This window comes from Mugil cephalus, chromosome 4, assembly GCF_022458985.1.
Source record: "Mugil cephalus isolate CIBA_MC_2020 chromosome 4, CIBA_Mcephalus_1.1, whole genome shotgun sequence".
NCBI lineage: Eukaryota > Metazoa > Chordata > Actinopteri > Mugiliformes > Mugilidae > Mugil > Mugil cephalus.
In genome coordinates this window covers 2,325,452-2,345,108 of record NC_061773.1, presented here as the reverse complement: position 1 = coordinate 2,345,108, position 19,657 = coordinate 2,325,452, and the positions used below count along the sequence as shown (strand labels likewise).

Here is a 19,657-nt window from a genome sequence, read left to right as displayed (position 1 = left end):
GTCCTTGCAGAAAGCCATACAAAATGAAAAAACAAAAAATATCTCGCTTTCCTGTTTTTAGTCTTGCAAAAGGGTCTGATCTGCCTTGTGCTTTTGAGTCATACAGGAAAAGCAACACAGATACACTTTTTTAATTTTAGTGACATTTAATTCAATAAGAGTTTATGGTCTTGGTAGATAGCAGCAAATAAATGTCTGTTTAAAGTTATAGTTGAGTTACAATGGCTGCAGAAAATGAATTGACAATGCCATCACTGATAATCTGAGTATGAAGTCATTTAATGTTAAGTTTTAACTTGCAAGGTGTGTGTTTAAATGTCACATCACAACTTGAGTGAGAAAGAAATCTATGGAGCAATGCTACATACAAGTGTAAAATATGTATTAGTTAGAATTTCAATGAATGGCCCTTTTCTTGCATTAGACTGTTTATCATATTATGCTGAAATAGTTTGAGTTAATAAACTAAAATGACATAAACGCATAGATTTCCTCAAACAGTGTGAGCTGAACTAAAGTCACGCAGCGTGTTTATGAGGGATACGCAATAAAAAGAATGATAGGCAATAAAAGCACCTTAGAGTGAGTAATAGATATTCATGAAAAGCGCCTTCATAAACAGGTGAGGGATGAGCTTCTTCTTCGTGTTCATTAAAAGAAGACAATTTTGAAAAGATTTTTTTATTCAGTAATATTAAGAAATAAAAGACCACAGAAGACAAATTGGCAGAAAACACACTTCTTTAATTCAGAAACTACTTACAATAGTTAAGTTCTCTGTCTGGACATGAAACCAAAACATGGTCTCTGACAGGGGATACCATATTCAAATATTCTTCATAGAACTTCAAGATGCAACAGTCGATGCAGCAGTGTAAAAAAAAAACTGTAGCTACCTAGAAACAAGTTTCTAACACTGCCAGCGTCAAACGGAAATACGCGCCCGACTACATTCAAAAACATGTCGCTAGTGTTGGGATTTGTTCAGTGAATGTTGCATAAGACATCACTCAATAAAACAGCTGCTGTCTGTTTAGCTTTGCTTTGCTTGTCTTATGTTATTTTGTTCATGGTCCTCTAAAAAAAAAAAAGTTAATCCAGAAACTTAACACAATGTTTTAAGTTACACCTTGGGCCATTTGTTTATGTGCAGGTTTGTTTCTATTAAATAGTGAGATCCTATAAAAGAGGCACATTGGTGAATACGAGGCACTGGGTCCACGACACAGTACAAGTGCAGTTTGATATTTGGTCAAGGGAAAGCTATGACTGATCAACCATATCATCCTTCTAAAGTGTTTTAAGTTGGACTAAGTTTCTATGTTTCTAGTGTCTCTATATGACATCATCTGGAAAAGTCTTTGTAACACCGTTCTAGCTAAAGCTAACGACGCAGTCCAGGAGATAAGCAAGTATCAAAGTTTGTTCAAAACTTGCCACAATAGCACTCGTTGTGAAGCCAACATTTGTCTCTGTTAAGAGTTAACTGTTAAGTTTTATATCATTTCAAACTCCCCTGACGCACCGGTTATAAAAACACTCTCCAGGACATGGGAAATCCTGGGAGCAGGTTTCATGCAGCGACTCATGATACATTTCCCAACACTGAAACCACTTTTTTTTCCCACTCTATGGACATGTTTCCCAGAAACAAAGGAGAGCTTTGAACATACCATAATTTTGGCACACTTTGGCAAATCAAAAAAAAAAAAAAAAACTAAACAAAACAAATAAATAAAAAAGAAAAAGAAAACAAAACCTTTACACCAAGTACAATTTGTCCTAAAACAACATACTATGAAAAGATGATAGGATACATGCAAATAAACAGATCATAAAAAAACAAAACTGGCCAAAATTTAACTGAGAAGGGATTTTTAGAAAGAAAGAAAAACTGAAATAAAGAATAATCGGATAAGTTTTAATAAAACAGGAATGTAAATATGTTCTGCAAAATTACTAAAATCCACTGCAGTGAGGAATCCACTGATCTTTTAATTTAATTAACTTTTAATTTTAATTAACTTTTTTAATTTTTTTTATCAACAGATGTGTACATCTACAGGAGCAAAAGATACTCTTAAATACTTTATGTGTCTGTAACACAGAGAGAGTGACATAAAACTGCCATTCTACATTACGTAATATAAAACACGGGCACAAGGTGTGACCAATGACACAGAAATACCATGTTTATATTTTTATAGCATTATCTATATATTAAATATATTATGGCAAATTCTAAAGTCAAAATTAATGTTATTAAACAGAATGACACTTTGTCCTGAACAAATATATAAAAATCACAGTATGACACATGGATCATGCAGCTCAGACTAGCTTTTCTACCCTGTAGTTGTCACTTTGTCTCCTTTTTTCTAAGCTCTATTCCAGTAAACAGAAAGAAGAAAGTTAAGAAGTTAAAAAAATATGTGTATAAAAACTATATATAAAAGAAGAGCCCTTAGTATGCGACAATATGGACATCCAAACTAGTGTGCCACTGACAAAACAGTGTTTCCATATAGTCACCTTATTACGATTGCTCCATCACTGAAGTGTTTGGTTGGCAACTACCACTGATTTAGTAGTTTATTTTTGTCATGGCCACATCAGACTTCTAACGGAGGCCAGATAATTAACTGATATTTCTCTGAATATTTATTTGAATTACATTTAAAACTATCTGAGACTGACTGTGGGTGCATTATAAGGTCACTTAAAAAAAAGGAACATTAGGCACAGAGAGGAGAAGATGAAACATACTGGCTGAGCTTCGGTGGTGCCAGGCTTCAGGTCAGGGGTCCAGCGGCGACTCAGGCCCGTCATCTCTCCACCACCATATCTGTGTCCATGTCGTTCAGTAAGTAAATGTCTGTGTGGCGGGACACTCCCATCTGCATCTGAGAGAGAGGGGGAGAGGCCACATGGAAGTTTTAGTGGAACAACGTCATCATCATGAATATAATTCAGACAAGTTTAATTTCGTCAGTCATAAACCTAAATTTTGTCATCATTTGTGATTTTTCAACTGAATTAAATATTTAAAGGCAAATAGTTCTAGTTATATAGTCTGACCTTCCTCTGCTTACATGAAAACACAAACTACATTAATGACGTCACGTCTTGTGAAAGCATTTGTGTTGCCGCTGCTCATTTTATGAGTGGCATGTTGTGTTGTGTTAAGTGTTGAACGGAGCCCAATCAGCTCCCAGTTTGAATATGACTGTTTGATCATGATGGATTCATTGACGGGGGCTCACCTTGGCTCAAAGTGTTAGTTTCCAAACCTCAACTTTCCTCATTTAATCCTGGAAAGTCCTGAAAAAGAGCATTTTTACTGCCTAGCCATCAGGTAAACGCTAACGCTTTGACGCCTTAACCCAGGAGAGAGGACTGTCTGATATTTTAGAGCTTAAAGATTAATTTAACAGTTAATAATGACAGTAAGTGAAACTTAATTAGGCTATAGAATCAGGCAAGTTACGTGAACATTTTTACAATTAAAATTCAAATCATGTAGATATTTTAAGCATTTTATTATAATTAGAAAAATAGTAGAATTACTCGTAATTCTTTTTTGTCCTATAATTTCTGGTTACCTCACTATTACAAACACACTAGTCACGAGCCCTTTTTTTTTTTTCATCAGAGACAGAAGACACCAACAAATGTCCATATATCCATAATCCATATTTATTTAGGACACATGGTGAGATTTACCAAGGATTAATGAACAGACAGCAGAAATGATTGTGGAGGCTACTACAGTGAACTTTTCTATGTAACAGCAGTGATGTGGTTTGACATGGGGTTTTTTTCAGCAGTGAGGAATTCATGACATTGTATGAACTCACAGCTGCCTGAAAAATGTAAAGAAAACCTTGAGAAACTTCATAAAAGCATTTGAGAACTCTAAACCAAAGACACACCACTCTATAAGATGAACATTTGACAATACTGTAACTTCTGAAAGAACCTGAGAGCTTTATTGTGTCTATGTAACTCTTATTTCTTAATATGTGCGTCTCACTTGGGAATTGCTCCGCTCATTTTAAACTTGCAGACTTGTCTTGACTGTTCACTTACATTCTCTGTGTTTTGCTACAGAGAGTGAAAAGTGTTTGCCGTGCGCTGGTACTAAATAAACTCCATGAAATGTATCTATTGACCATGTGATATTTACTTTGACCTGGATTCTGGTTTGAAGCCCTGTAGACTTTAAAAAGCTACAGTAAAATATAAGTTTATTGTTGATACAAAAGAACAGAAGAACATATATCAAAAAAACAGCCTGACTAAAAAACAAATATGCTCAGGTACAGAAATAAAGGGGAAAAAAATCATATCCACTGCCCATGACTATGAATTATACCATGACTTAGATTTAGTGGAATAAACTCTGACAGTAAACATTGGGAGGGCTTCAATTAACTGACTTTAATTGACAAAATGATTTCTTCTTCTTCTTCTTCTGAGGGTTCAGAGAGGATGGAAGTCCTGAAAAGACTATGAAGCCCTCAGAGAAGCATCTATGAATCTAACTGAATTATTATTTAATCCAACACATAAACATTTCCCTGCACAGCAGTGTTAATAGCTTCAAATGATTTTCTTTCAAACATTAGGACCATATGTATTGTAACAGAACATATAGTTACAATATTTTTCCATTATCAATTATTTATTTATTAACATATCCCAAAGCTATAAAAACAAATGTTTTAAAGAGGTTAAAGTTGGTTTCATGGTAAAATGAAACAACAACAACAACAAAAGAGGTAATCATTTCCTCACATCCACCAAATCTCTGTCAGCCAAGAGGAAATTTAACATCTCCTACGCTCTGCTAAAAAAAAAAAAAAAAAAACTACTATACTCCATTTAGCTGGTGAACATCCTCTCTCTCTGGCATCCTGATTATTGAGGCACTATAATAGGCTCTGAGGACAAAGCCACAGTCAGGTAAAGGTTCACTTCTTGGAATGAATTTCATGCACCAGCAGCGTCTCAATCACATTATTGCGGGAGCTTTCATGAGGCAGACTAATACCGCTTTTAGAAATGACACCTTCACAGAGTAATGGTGACCCTTTTAAAACTGATTTGATGATTTTACAGTCTACGTTTAAAACCATATTTCTTTTCTCACTGACTTGACTGGACGTCCACTCTAGAGTTGTGCGGAACAAAATGTCGACAGGGCCTCCATAAACGTGAAAAAGGAAGAATAATGATATATGTATGACATGTAACGAAAACAACAACCTGTAACCAAATGTTCTTTTCACACACTTAGGGCTGGATATCATGCGGAGCTTTTTAGGACACACTGCTGACTTAATAATTATATTAAGATGTAGAAATCCAGTGATTCAAAGTGATTAGCTACACAGAGATGAATAACACACTGAGGTAGACTGGGCGAAAACTTCCATAAAATGAGAACCAAGTCTGGACCTGTCTTCACATCAGCTAGTGTAAGGAAATGATGTAGACAGTGACGTGAAGACGAGCTCAGAGAGCAGTGTGTTTTTGAGCTCACTCAAAGAGTGACGGTCAAATAAACCAACTAATGTCATGTGATTTGTTCTCCTAGTGCCACAGGTGTATGTTTAGTTTTTGAATATTTTCCTAATGAGTGAACCTGTTCACAAAGGACACAGATATTCATTCTAAACAGCAATTATCTGATGATCTTTTTCTCAGTGCTGGCATGTAATAGGTTGCGTTAGTATTAATATATGTGAGAATGTAAAAAGCAACAAAATCAGATATCCAGTCCTACACAAAATAAACATGTCACATTAGCAAAAATAAACTGTGCGTTCAAGACCCTCCAGGAGCCTGAAAAGTCCTGGTTGTGTACAGGTCTCTCTCCCAGAGGAAAGACAAATGCTGGTGGTTATTGTCGTGCTCAGCTCTAGGAGTCGTACTCAGACTGCTCCTCTATCAACACAGCAGGTCGATTGCTTACCCTGCTGCCAAAGTCCAGACAGGAAACTCCCAGGGCAACCAGACAGTGCCATGCCTGCAGACAACGAGAGCAGAGCAACATCTCAGGACACTTTGGAAAAAATACACTATTGCATGGTGTATTTTTTCCCTTAACGATCAGTTACATACTGTAAACAGAAATACGGAAGTACACAGTTAAGTTCTCAATTAAAACCTGACCAACTCATGGCAATTATATACACACCATTAACTCTTTTTCCATTTCAGTTTGTGTTTTAATTTTTGCTGTTATGGTCCCACATTGTTACACTGGATTTCAAATGGAGGTTCTTCTCTTTATTTAACCTTTCTTAAATCATGTTATTGAAGCTCCATCAACATTTGTCAATCAGAGTTGACTGCTTGTTCAACCTGCTTATTGGTACGTGAGGGTTTCAGAAAAGCTACCAAAGAGCCACGTCACTGAAGGTAAAAATGAGAGTAAAATGTTTCAGTAATGTCACTCACCAGGTAGATCACAAAGCACAGGTAGAGTATGGAGAGGAGAGCAGCAGAAACATACAACGCCATGCTGTCCAGCGCCGTCACATAAACCACCACAAAGTACATGTTGATTGCACAGACCACCAGGATGATGATGCCTCCAGAAATCTTCCACACCCTAAAAAAAAAAAAAAAAGACATTCGATTTGACATCAGACTCAGCTTTACTGGCCAAGTATTTGTGCAGAGACAAGGAATTTAACTCCGGTCACTTTGCTCTCTTAAACAAAAACACAGAACTTTTATAAGAATAACAACTAAAAGTGTAAAACATAAAAAAAATAATAAATATAACTCTTGATTCATCTATAAAAGCATAAAAAATGATCCTTTTAGAAATACAGCCTCCTGAAAATAAATCTTTCTGTGTAGACGACTTGAGAGGATGAGCTGCATTTAAATCAATTGTTTCTTGGCATCCGTCCCATCTGTTCCCTATTTTGAGATCTCATGCAGTGGTCAGAGAAGCTTTGAAGTTTTTCAGACCGGCATCAAAGTCTCAGTGTTGTAGATAATTATTCTGTAAATTAACTGTCCGAACATTTTACCTTCTAGTAGCAAATTTTATTCAGTTAATAGAACTCAAAGAAGGAAGAAAACTATTATTAAATGATATTACTGTACTCACAATCCATTGGCGAAGTCGTTCATTATGGATGTCAGACTGGTGAAAGTCAGGATTGGGATCAGAGCAAATGGAAGCTGTTGGATGAAAAGAGAAATCTCAGTAAATATTGTATTTAACGTTATGTATTACACACAAATAAAACAAACTGCTTAAATGTTCTTGATAATGAGTCCTGACCTGCAAGCTTTGAAGCACATTCAGGAAGTCATTCATCCCTGTGAGATGCTGAACATCCTGGAAAATGGCCACCAGCAGTGTAGGCGTGATGGCAATGGAGCGGGTCAGCAGCACCCGTGCAAAACGAGACCACCGTAGGTTCAGGAAACCCTTAAGCAAATAAGCAGACAAGGTTATATACACACTTGTTTCCTTTTTTAATCTAGAGTAGCGCTACACCTGCAGCAACAAGGTATTCTTACCTCCATCACAAACTGCCCGGAGTAAGTGCCTGTCATGGTGGAGCTCTGTCCAGCTGCCAGAATCCCTATAGCCCAGATGTAGAGAGCTGCAGGGCCAAAGAAACAGCCCAGCACCACTCCCTGAACAGACACATCAACAGAACATGATCTAGCTATTGATCCTTTTGTTTGATCCTAGTAGCGGCAATTATTAACTTTCATGAACTAATTATTAACAAAGAGGTGGAGGAATGGGTTCTGTTTTAAGGTGAATCCAAGGTTAAAGGAATATTTTGTATATATATTCTGCATCAACAAGGTCTTTCAGGTCCCATAATCCACAAACACAGTGTTGCCGATACAGTGTTACTCAGGCACAACATTAAAACCAGTGGCCGCTGGAGCTGAATCAGCTCCAAGAGGACGTGGATCTTACAGAACAGCTGCTACATGTGAATAAAAGTGATTGAGTGACAGTAGGGCAGTGTGCTCAGCTCAAATTCAGCCCGAAGCCACATTCATTTTAAAGCAGCTAATTTAATGCGCTTTACCTGTTGGATAAACACTGGCCTTTTTCTTGTTCTTTCTATCCTGCTAACAATATTTACTTCTCTTGTCCGTGGTTTTAAAGTTTCCTAAAACTAACTCTCTTTCTCTCTTCTCTGTTATTATACTGTTATTTCTGAGTATGGAGCATGTAAACAGTACTAGAGGGGTCCTTGTAAAAACAGGTTTTATTGTTGGAGTGTTGATCCGTACCCCTTTGTAAATGTCCACCTCCAGTGTGCTGTTGTTTAAAGGGAACAGATCTGTGTGAGGACTGCCAGTTGAATTGCACATAGCATTCTGCAAAAACACAATTAAGACCAATTAAATAACACCAAAGCTTCATCAGTCTTCAGTATAGCACATGTTCAATCCGTGTACTCACCACATCCATATTAGTTTTATTATAGAAGGCCTGAGCAAAGACTGCGACAACAAAGACGTTGATGAGGAAGGAGACAAACAGAGCGACTGTTGACTCAATAAAGAAGTACTTGTTGGCTTCCTTTACATCCTTCTTATTTTTGCGATCAATGTCCCGAGACTGAGGGAAAATAGAGAAAAGTGCTCAACTGTGATCAGTGCTCAAATCTGCTCCAAGTTTAATTTTTCTTACAGGAATGTTATTTTTACTGGATGTGATCCAGACATTTTCAAAATGACATTAGAATGTGGTAGAGTTAGGAAAATGTACTGTCAGCCAGCAGACTGCATCTAGTATTTAGTCCGTGTTTCTAACCTTGACCAGTGCAGAGTGCAGGTAGATGTTGTGAGGCATGATGACAGCACCTACGATCCCAACTGCCTGCTCCAGCTGGGCTGGACCACAGTCGGCACAATAGGGTACAAACATCCCCTTTAGCAGCTCCCCTTGGTTTGGCTTCACCAACACGTACTAAAGGCAGACATTACAGAGTCAAATGTTTCAATCGGCTACAAAACACTTGAATTTTGCTGGAGATGTGAGGGAGCCTTACCTCATAACCAAAACTAACAGCCATTACAGTGATCAGAAAGCCAAAGAAAGCTTCAAGTTTCCTCAGACCTACACAGATAGAAAATAGAACACATGCGCATATATATATATATATATATATATGTATATGTAAACACACACACCAGGATGCAATATTGATAACAGCAGTTGTATATCTATAAAGAAGAATCTCATACCGTATTTGTCTAAAAACAGGAACACAAATGTGTCTATGATGGTGATGAGAACACCTCCCCACAACGGGATCCTGGAGGACAAAAAAAAAATTTTTGTCAATAATTTGCCACAGGACTTTCTGTAAAACTGTACAATTTCACGGGCAAGCTTTGAACTTGTTACCTGCCCACTGAGAGAAGATTGAGAGCTATGGCGCAGCCAATGACCTCCTGCATGTCTGAGCCAATAATGGCCAGTTCGACCATCAGCCAGAGGATGATCCGAGGAACCTGAAAAAAAAACAAAAAACAATTACAGATGTCACTGGAATAACACAGATAATACCATTTAGCAGAATTGTATTTCTTTGACCGCCAACAATACATAGAATAGATTATGAAATAAAAATCATGTTTCAATTAAAGCTCCAGGCAACGAGTTAATGTGTTATGAGAGTGGGGAAAGCTCACAGGGCGATACTGGCGGTTGCAGACTTCAGCCAGGTGCATCCCTGTGACAACCCCGAGGCGAGCAGCCAACCTCTGTAACAGCAGCCCGATAATGGTGGCCACCAGGAGCACCCATAGGAGCTGGGAAAGAAAGACAACACTAGCACAGTTATTGTATGCATCGTCTATTGATCATTCAAAACAAAACAGTAACATTTTCATAGAAAGCCAGAGACCTTTATACAGCGTGTATCAGGGTTAAGAGAACAACACAAATCTGTAGAACCACTTCCCTAAATAGGTTAGGTTTTGAAACAAGCAACTTTGACATAAGCCGGATTTCCATACACAGCCTACCTCCACACTGCTCTGCACCGCCCCCTTTAAATCGCTATTTCCATTGTTAGAAGGTGGGCGGACCAGGGAGCGCTGGCAGTTTTGCGTTGAACCCATTACACCATTGATGCAGTTTATTTATTATTACGTTCATTGTGCTCTGCTTGAAAGTTCATAACTGCATAACGGTTGTTTTCTTTCGTTCACTGGTTGTTGGAACATAACTTTACTGTATAGCCCTCTGGTGCTAGTAGCAACAAGCGTGGGTGTGGCTAAAGCCTGCAAAACTGGGGGGGGGGGGGGGTCGCTGCTAAGCAATGGAAATGGTAGTTAAAAAAAGCTAGTGGGGCGGTGTAGAGGTAGGGCGCGCATGGAAATCCGGCTATAGCTCTCACAGCTCGTAGTCTGAAGGAAATGAGAATGACTGTAGTTCTTACTACTTCATTTTAGAAGCATTTTTCAAATTGACTTTTTTCTGTCTCAGTACAAGAGGAACATTGTCTTGTAAGTGTATGCTGAGTTTGCAGAACATGTGAATGAAGAACCAGCGAGCACCACTGAAAACACTGTTAAGCCTTGTAAAATATCAGCCTTAAAAAATTAACAAACGCAGATGTGGATGGACTGTAAAGTCCAGGCATCACTCATCCTATATACAACATGTTGTTTATGGAACAGAGGTAAAAGGCGTTGCTATACCAACCGCCAGCTGGCTAATACCTCTTAATACAGCTATTTGTATTGATGGTGTGAATAAAACATAAAGGTTCCAGGAAGATTACACAATATGCAGCTACGCTGAATACTCAGTTGTTGGGGAAAAAGTTCAAAGGAATGAAAAATGTTAAAAGAGCTAGTGTGTATCTTATTCATCACCTTAAACCCAGCTACAGCTCCAGACTGCAAGTCGGACTCGATGTTCCCTGGATCCAAATAAGCAATGCTCATCAAAAACCCTGGTCCAGTGAAGGCCCAGAGTTTACGGAAGCTGAAGACCTGAAAGGAAGAGCCAGGAAGATTGTATTATTATTATTGCATTATTAATGCATGTGTTTTCATTTGCATGATACACAAACAAAATAAGCTATCCCATCTCTGTTTTTCTGCTCACATCACATGAAACAGTGGTTGTATGATGGGTTACCTGGTTGACACTCTCTGGAATTTGCACCTTCTCCTCAAAGTATGTGGAGAAAGGTTCGTCCTGTGCCTCGGGTGAGGCAGGAGGAGAGATGGCGCTGTATTGGTTGGTCTGGACTCCATTCTCTTGAGGGGAGTCCTCTAGCAAAACCACAGACAGAAAAACACAAGGACCATCATTAGTGGTCAGAGAAGAGGCAGACTAATGCTGTTCACATTCCCATTATCAGCAAAAGAGCAATATGAAACGTGAAACCTTTTCAACTAATAAACTGACCACACTTGACCATTTCAGAACTTTGTTGCTTGTACATTACAAAAAATAGTTGTATTGGAAGAGTCAACATATGTCTGATGAATACAGTGACATGCTTTCTGTCATCCCTTATCATGCAACAGTCATCTTTATCTTTTCCTCAGGGTTACTGCTGAATGTTGGAGACGTGGCATGATCATTACCACTGAGTCACCTGCACAATAAATAAAAGGTGGGCGACGAAATGCCTTCCTCAATCCATACGTTCATAAAACAGTAAGTAGAGTTGGATTTCTAGTGCACAGAGGATGGAAAGAAATATAATGTGGTCAACAAACACTTATTACTTTTTTCACCTGATGTTTTTCCAACAAATCCTAAACCTCTACTTCAAATGTGATTTCAAAAACAAAAGAAGAGAAAGGAAGGTGTCACCCAATGACTTTTCTTTGGTTGTACAAGTTTGTCTTAAACCAGTATTAAAGAAAATTAACAGCATTTACTCCATAAAAATATTTTAATTAAAAAAGAATAGATAAGTTTCAGATTACTAAGACATTTCTCAAGGATTTACAACTTTATTAAAAAAGAAATTAAAAAATGTCATAAATAAAAGAACAGTATTCACTTTTAAGATCAGACATATAAACCTCAGTGCTGATAAGCAAACAGAAATTCAATGCATTTCATTGTTTTTGCTCAGTCAACAACAGAACGTTACAGACCCACTAAAACATTTTATGAGAAGACAGCAAAAGAGCAATATTACATAAAAACACCTTTTATGTTTAAAAAAAAAAAAAAAAAAAAAAGAACGCACAGAAACTAGCCCAGGCCTTTAATTAGGATTTAGCATTCCTGAAAATTATACTTAGTTACTGCCACAAATGGTATGAATAAACTACTCACTGAGTCTGGACTTTTCGTTCGTTCTTTCTGTCATCTCCAACTCACTGCTGGTCTCAGAGTCCACTGTTGCCTAACAAGATCTCTGCTTTTATATGACACAGCCCAAGTCAGGTTTTCTTTTTTTGTTCTTAGATGTCACAACGACACTCAGACGTCTTGTTCATCTAAAAATTAAGCCAATAAAGAGAAGTAGGGACAGCTAACAAACCGCACATGCGGAGGAGGATGTCAATGAAGCACAAGACCCGCCCTTGACTCACACTGATTGGGACGAGCGCTGAAACTAACACCAAAGACCAAATAAAAACTGCATCTCCCCACATCACTGAACCCACAAGCCCACAGAAACCAAGAGTCTGCCAAGTGTCTGTGCATGTCAAAATACACCAATCAGCCACAAAATTAAAACCACTTGTTTAATATTGTGTAGGTCTCCCTTGTGCGTCCAAAACAGTTGTGACTCATTAGAGAGTGGACATGGGTCTTCTGAGGGTGTCCTGTGGTGTCTGGTAACATAATGTTGTTAGTGGGGGCCTTTGGATCCTATGGGTTGAGGGGAGGGGCCTTGGGGTCACATTTCACCTATCATAAGCAGTTACCTTCCAGGGCGTCATCCACAACATTCATCACAAGCTGAAGGATCCCCGGAAAGTTGAGGGATGAATTTCAGCCTCCCTGCAAAAAAGATAACAACCGTTACATAGTCTTTGTGAGGAAAAATAACAGGCTCCTCTATAATGTGAGAATCTGTGTAAAACTAATCTGGTTAGCAGGTTATTCAAACACAAGACATGACTGTGCAACTATTTTAATTTTACTTCCCTCATTCACAAAAAGAAAATATAAAAGTCACAAGTCATACTAATGACTAAGCAACATGATGGTAAGTCAGAAGGACACTGCATTAGCAAGAACACAGGAAATATTGAGAAAACCACTGGTTTCACTTCCACTAGAGTGGATACAGTACAAGGATGGTTCCTCTTATCTCAAAACACTGGTGGTACTGGTAGAAGAAACGTGCGACCAAAAACCTAGAATCTCAGCCAGGCAAAGCAAGTGAATTTTATAATACCACGATGTCTGACGGAGAGAGTGCAGGCTTTCTGAAATCACGTGACTGTGGGATCACAAGGGGCAAAAGACATGCTGAGGCATCAAGGTTTCCAGACGATAGTTTCCAAAGCCACTTCCTCTAGCTCAGCATGTGCGTTATTAAAGTGTGTCTTGGAACTTTCCTTTTGATTTTGAGTAATTATATTATAACAAATGATTTCGCCAAAAGTCTGTGTAAAATGTAACTCAAATCTGAATGTGATGATTTGCACATCATTTAAACTTTAAATTAAAGTAGTAGCAGTGCTGAATTAAACGCGGACATGGTTCACTGCATGGAATCAGAGCCCTTCAAACTGTACCACACGAAGTAGAAACGCAAATAACCACTGCTGCCTTTTCTGGTGTAAGTTCATTCAATACTCAACAAGTGAGTTCAGCAATACTCAGGTAAGGTGTGGTATTTCTCAATTTGTACTAAGGGGCCCAAAATGTGCCGAGAAAATATCCCCCACACCATTAGACCACCACCAGCAGCCTGAACCTTTGATACAAGACAAAATGGATCCATGCTTTCATGTTGTTTATGCCAAATTTGGACCCTGCCATCCGAATGTCAAAGCAGAAATTGAGACTCATCAGACCAGGCAACATTTCCAATCTTCTATTGTCCAATTTTAGTGAGCCTGTGAGAACTGTAGTCTCAGTTTCCTGTTCTTAGTTGACAGGAGTGGCACCTGGTGTGGTCTTTTGCTGCTGTAGCCCATCTTCTTCAAGGTTGGACGTGTTGCTTTCAGAGATGGTATTCTGCATTCCGTGGTTGTAACCAGTGGTTATTTGAGTTACTGTTGCCTTTCTATCATCGTGAACCAGTCTGCCCATTCTCCTCTGACCCCACACATCAACAAGGCATTTTCGTCCACATAGCTGCTGCTCACTGGACACTTTAGCTTTTCTGGACCATTCTCTGTAAACCCTTGAGATGGTTGGGTGTGAAAATTCCAGTAGATCAGCAGTTTCTGAAATACTCAGACCAGCCTGTCTGGCACCAACAACCACACCACCAACAACCATATCACCATACCAACTCAAATCCCCCTTCTTCCCCATTCTGATCCTTCGAGCCATGTGATTGGCTGATTAGCTATTTGTGTTAACAAGCAAATTAACCTGTGTACCTAATAAAGTGGCAAGTAAGTGTGCGCGTATGTGTGTGTGTGTGTGTGTTTGGAGCAACACATGCTGCCATTCAGATGACGAATCTGGGCAAATTGTGGGCAGCAGCAGATGAGAAGGTAGAGTGGTCGTCCAATAAAGGTTGGTGGTTTAATTCTGTCTTATCCCTAGTCTGTCCATAGTGTCCATGGGCAAGACACTTAACCCACCTTTCTCCCAGTATTAACTGTGAATTGGCAGCCATGTTTCCGTCAGTCTGCCCCAGGGCAGCTGTGACTACCAAGGTAGTTTACCACCACCAGGGTGTGACTGTGTGAGTGAATGAACAGTGCGTTCAATTGCTTTGAGCATCTAATGGAAAAGCGCCATATAAAATGCATTATTATTATTATTATTGTTATCTATCCAAGATAGGACTCCAAGCTCAGAGTTCATAAACTGAAAAACATTTTTGGAACATAGTGAAACAAAAAAAACATGGGAACTATTGATATGCTAAAATCCTACCTGAAATTTGAAAGTGAAAACTTGTCACTTAACAACACTTTAATAAAGAAATCATTCTCAAACAGCTATGCATTCTAGAAGGAAGAGTTGATGAAGCCTCAGTAAACAATACCTCTCTCACATATTTTTTTTAAAAAAAATGTGCAGTAGACATCAAACTCAAAATGAACAATGTTTTCAAAATGTGTCAGTTTCAGGGTCTGAAGGATTTGCAGACCAGTTTTTTTGTTTTGTTTTGTTTTACATAAAATGCAACAACTCAATGTTTGTTTTTTTTGCTTATCTTTTGGTTACAGTTACCAGACAATTTTGGTCAAAAAATGTGATGTGAAAATCAATCAGCTTTCTCACAAGATATCAGGTTTACATCTGTGGGGAATGACTGGCATTTTCTAACTAGATCATCAAAATAAGGTCATTTCCATCTCCTATAGGGTAGTGTATTGATGGATACTGCTGTTAATAATACTGCAATGATAATATTGCGTGTTTTGTTTTTTTGTGCCTTCGACAATGAGCCCCTCAGGTTTCTCTCCATTCTCCCTTACGCGACCAAAGCTCTGCACGGTTAGCAGCACAACTCTGTTTGTGTTTCTGGGTGAAGATAACTTTTACACAGCCCACAAGGGGAAACAGTCACAAGTAAACTATTCAAAGAAAATAAAAATTACACACCTCTTAAAATGATGTATGTTGTTTCTTGTAGGTTTAGAAAGAAAGATTTTGGATGCAGCTAACTAAATATTGTTTGTTTTGCACCTGTTAACAAAAAAATTAGAGTTGGACTGAAATAAAAATTGGAAACTTATTTTAAAGAATTAATTTACAGAGTCTCATGATTCATGTGAGCAGCCTTGTGAAACTGTCTTGGGGCAGGATACGGCCCACAGCTGACTGGTACTGATTACTGGGTCACAGCACACTTTGATTTTCTCCATCTCTGACTGTGACCTATTTGTCATGTGTTCTCATGTGGCCGCAGTCAGCAGGCACAGTTACTCAACACACCAGAAACACAATGAAAAGAGAGTTGTTTCACCTGGTTTCTGCCACTATACAACGTGGTAATGGCACCTGGTTGAAGCTGTAGATGGCATCATTTCTGTTTTCTCTTTTTTTTTTTTTTTTTTTTTTACAAATAGCAGTTGGTCAAGTCCTATACTTCTTTATAATAAACCTTGCTGCAATCTTATAGGCTTATAATTTCACTGCACTGAGAAGTTTATGACTCATAACATTATGATCACCTTCCTAATATTGTGTTGGTCTCCCTTCTGCTTCGGAAACATTTGTGACTCATCAGAGAATGGACACTGTCCAGGAGGAGGGCAACAGAATATTGTTAGTGGGGACCTTTGGGTCATATGGGTTAAGGGGAGGGGCCTCTGTGTGACCTCTGTTACTTGATCAGTTTAAGATCTAGCAAATTTGGAGGCTAGGTCAACACCTACATGTTTCTTCTTTTGTGTTTTTGAATTGTTCACCTCAACACTTTAATTATTTGTCTCACTAATAGAAATATGCAAAAGCCTCAAACATGCCTTGATTTAGTCACCATTTCTCTTGTAAATCTGTGTAGAGCCTCACGTGCTGTTATGTGCTGTACTGGTCCTGGTGTGGCCTGGTTTACAGTCCTAAATTGAGTAACTCTACTATCAATACTAATCTTGTCAAGTTGCCAACCTTGTATGTGGTGATAATAGACATTCAGACTGACCAAGGTTCCCAGGAGATAAAACTTGAATAAAACTGAAGCAACATGATGTCCTTAACAACAATGAATAACAGTTTCAATATGATGTTCATCAGGAAAGATCTACTCACGTCATATGATTCATGCTGACATTATCAAATGCTGTAAAACTTGAAGATCCCATTTAAAATGAGAAAGTAAGAAAGCACAATTAGTCACCCGTTCACTCAACTTCCCTCTAAGTCTAAAAGAACATTAACGAAAACTTATCGGCATGAAACAGCTTCCACTATCACTACATCTACAACAACTCCCAAACTGACAAACGATCTCCAATGTAACACCCCTTAATCTGTGACTCTTGTGGACTACATTACATTGACACTGTCAGAAGAAAGTAAACACTAAAGTAAACAGGTTACAAATTTGAAGCTGTAATCCGACTTCACTACGTATATTTGTTCATGGATTATTAATGAATTGTTAGAGACAGGTTCTGATCAAAAATCAAATCATCTAAATAATATTTTGAGATTTTTAAGTGAGCAGGACCACCAACATCTAAGAGAGCTCAGATCTGATCTTAATAATCACAAATACACAAAATAAATAAGCATATGTGGTTTAAAGTTAAATTCAAATCAACTCCTGTATGCATTTGAATGAAAGAGCTACCACCAACGTTTATTTTACAATGCAAATGACAAGAAGTCTGTCAGTGGCATGACTATCATGGCAGTTCCTCCTTTTTACAACAGCCTCGTCTGTCACAAGAGACAGTCAGTAGGAAGGTAACATTTCATATGTAGGCAGATTCAAGGTAGATTTGTATCACAAAATTACATGTGAGCAGCTGCTTTGGGACCGTGGGGTCATTGCTGCAGTACCCACCATGTCCATGTCTGAGGTGCCTTGACTGAGCACCAGGACCCCCACAAACTACTCCCTTGGCATCTAGCAGGGCAACACATTGCTTCACATATGCTCATCCTTCGTGTACTAAGCCTATAAAGATAACTGATTTTGACTTAGTTGATTTAGGAATATTTATTATAGCTGTTAGGTGAACTGTCCTACTTGTGATGGGTTGAACCTTAATTACACATAGCTTAAAGCTGCATGAATGAATGAAAGGAATGAATAAAATATTGCTCTTAATTCTACAAGAACCATTTCTTATACGTGTTGCTAAAGTGTTGACACTTCCCAAACACTTCAGATAACATCATTTCTCAAGTATAACAGGTAATTTCTGTAATATTGTTACATTCAGTTTAATAAGACTTGTAAAACAGCTTAATTGTAGCGATCATTTCTAATGGCCAACCATAATAACTACCAACTGATGACTAGATTTGAGCTCTTACACGTGAATCAACACCTTGACTTTAATAAGCTCACTCAAAAGCAAACGCTGTTGATGGCTAAATTTAGCATTTGAGTGTATCGGCAAACTAGGCAAACTAGTCAAACAAGTCTTGGTAGAAGTCAATATTATAACGCAAGAACAGCTTTAGTACACAGAAAATGATAAGGAGTAGTATGACGCTAATCCGAGCTGAACTCAAAATAATGAATGACCTTTCGTCCGCTGGATCGTGTAGCGGCTACATGGTGATGCAACTTAAAAAACGAAAGAAACTGCTAGTTGTCCTTCAGGATGTGTACATTATAACGCCTCACTTCACACAAAATCGCAACATAAACCTCACAGCGCTAACACTGTAGCTGTGAATGTACCGTTGCTAAGTGTCATGAAGCTAACGACTTTCCATAATGTAATAGGTGCCTGGTCGGGTCTGTTCACCTTACCCTCGTCAAAGTATGAAAACGCTCTTACCTGTATGTATTTTATGGGAGGATAAAATCAAATGCTGTATTTTGGTTATTATCTTTTCCTTTAAAATGCCACCATTTGTTTAATGGAGCTAGGTATGCACGTTATCAGGCTAAAATCCGGTAAAGTCCTATCTTTCCATGTCAACTGTCGAGTCAGTGTACACTGCGCATGTGCATTAACCCTAAACTCTTTTGATTGGTTGTAAATACTCATGAGACGTGAACCCCGATACAGTCAATGGTACTATGGCAAGCCATTTGGATAGGAAGAGTGGAGTTGCGGATATCTGAAATGCTGTTTTTGACTAGGCAAAACTGAATTACAGATATCTGCAACACATATCCAGTCTGACTTTTAAATGTTAAAATGGCTTGCCATAGAGTTGAGTCTGGCCATTAGGCACAGTGAACAGTCGGTAAATGAATAAAATCATTCAAATGAAATTTAAAGTATTTACTACAGAAAGAAAAAACGAAGAGGTACAATATGAGTGAAATTATGTCTTCCTAAGTGCGGTGAAGTTGTTATTTTATTAGATAATACTTGTATTTTATTTTTTTATCTTTTAGTCTTTCTTTTTATTAGTGCTTTTTAAGAGAGTTTCTTTTATATGCAACTAAGCTACTGTGGACAAGTAATGTCCCTTGATAATTAAATTCTATCTAAGTCTAATTGCGGGGAAAGTAAAATACAAGTATCTAAAATAAGATATAAAGACACAATCTATAGAGTAGCCTGCCACCACACCATTTACCATTTTACTTATTTTCGTTAGCCCATTGACGAAATTAACTGAACTCATAAATTCAGATTTATCTACCTGATTTTTAGGTTATACAGATATATATAGATCTCTCATTTTAGAGATCTATCATTTCAACCAAAACCAAATGAATATAATAATAAAAATAATAATAATAATAATAAATGTTTACATTGCTGTGTAAAAAACGTAGTGTAGTGTAGTGCAGTGTAAAAAAATAATAAAAAATAAATAAATAAAAAATCAAAACCTCTCAAAATCACGTCTCTTCAACTTCTCTCGCGATGTTCTGGCAATTGTGCCGTA

At 38.0% G+C, this 19,657-nt stretch overlaps 1 protein-coding gene across 4 annotated transcripts; it reads right to left on the bottom strand.

Annotated features, from left to right (window-relative positions):
• Nucleotides 1-723: 723 nt before the first annotated feature.
• On the bottom strand, nucleotides 724-18,738 carry LOC125006515 (natural resistance-associated macrophage protein 2-like). 4 transcript variants are annotated; one of them, XM_047582597.1, is made up of 17 exons: nucleotides 18,589-18,738; nucleotides 12,916-12,991; nucleotides 11,156-11,292; nucleotides 10,888-11,007; nucleotides 9,697-9,816; nucleotides 9,410-9,516; nucleotides 9,247-9,317; nucleotides 9,051-9,118; nucleotides 8,813-8,968; nucleotides 8,459-8,617; nucleotides 8,287-8,373; nucleotides 7,549-7,668; nucleotides 7,307-7,456; nucleotides 7,130-7,203; nucleotides 6,466-6,619; nucleotides 5,978-6,031; nucleotides 724-2,903 (listed from the first exon to the last, which is right to left on the bottom strand). In XM_047582597.1, the coding sequence occupies exons 2-17, from the start codon at nucleotides 12,941-12,943 to the stop codon at nucleotides 2,826-2,828; spliced, it is 1,683 nt and encodes a 560-aa protein (XP_047438553.1). In that variant the 5' UTR covers nucleotides 12,944-12,991; nucleotides 18,589-18,738; the 3' UTR covers nucleotides 724-2,825. The 4 variants fall into 4 exon arrangements, with proteins under 4 accessions (XP_047438553.1, XP_047438554.1, XP_047438552.1 ...); XM_047582598.1 differs by lacking the exon at nucleotides 18,589-18,738 and adding an exon at nucleotides 16,880-17,552; XM_047582596.1 differs by lacking the exons at nucleotides 12,916-12,991; nucleotides 18,589-18,738 and adding an exon at nucleotides 12,317-12,818 and having other exon boundaries at nucleotides 724-2,897.
• Nucleotides 18,739-19,657: the final 919 nt, after the last annotated feature.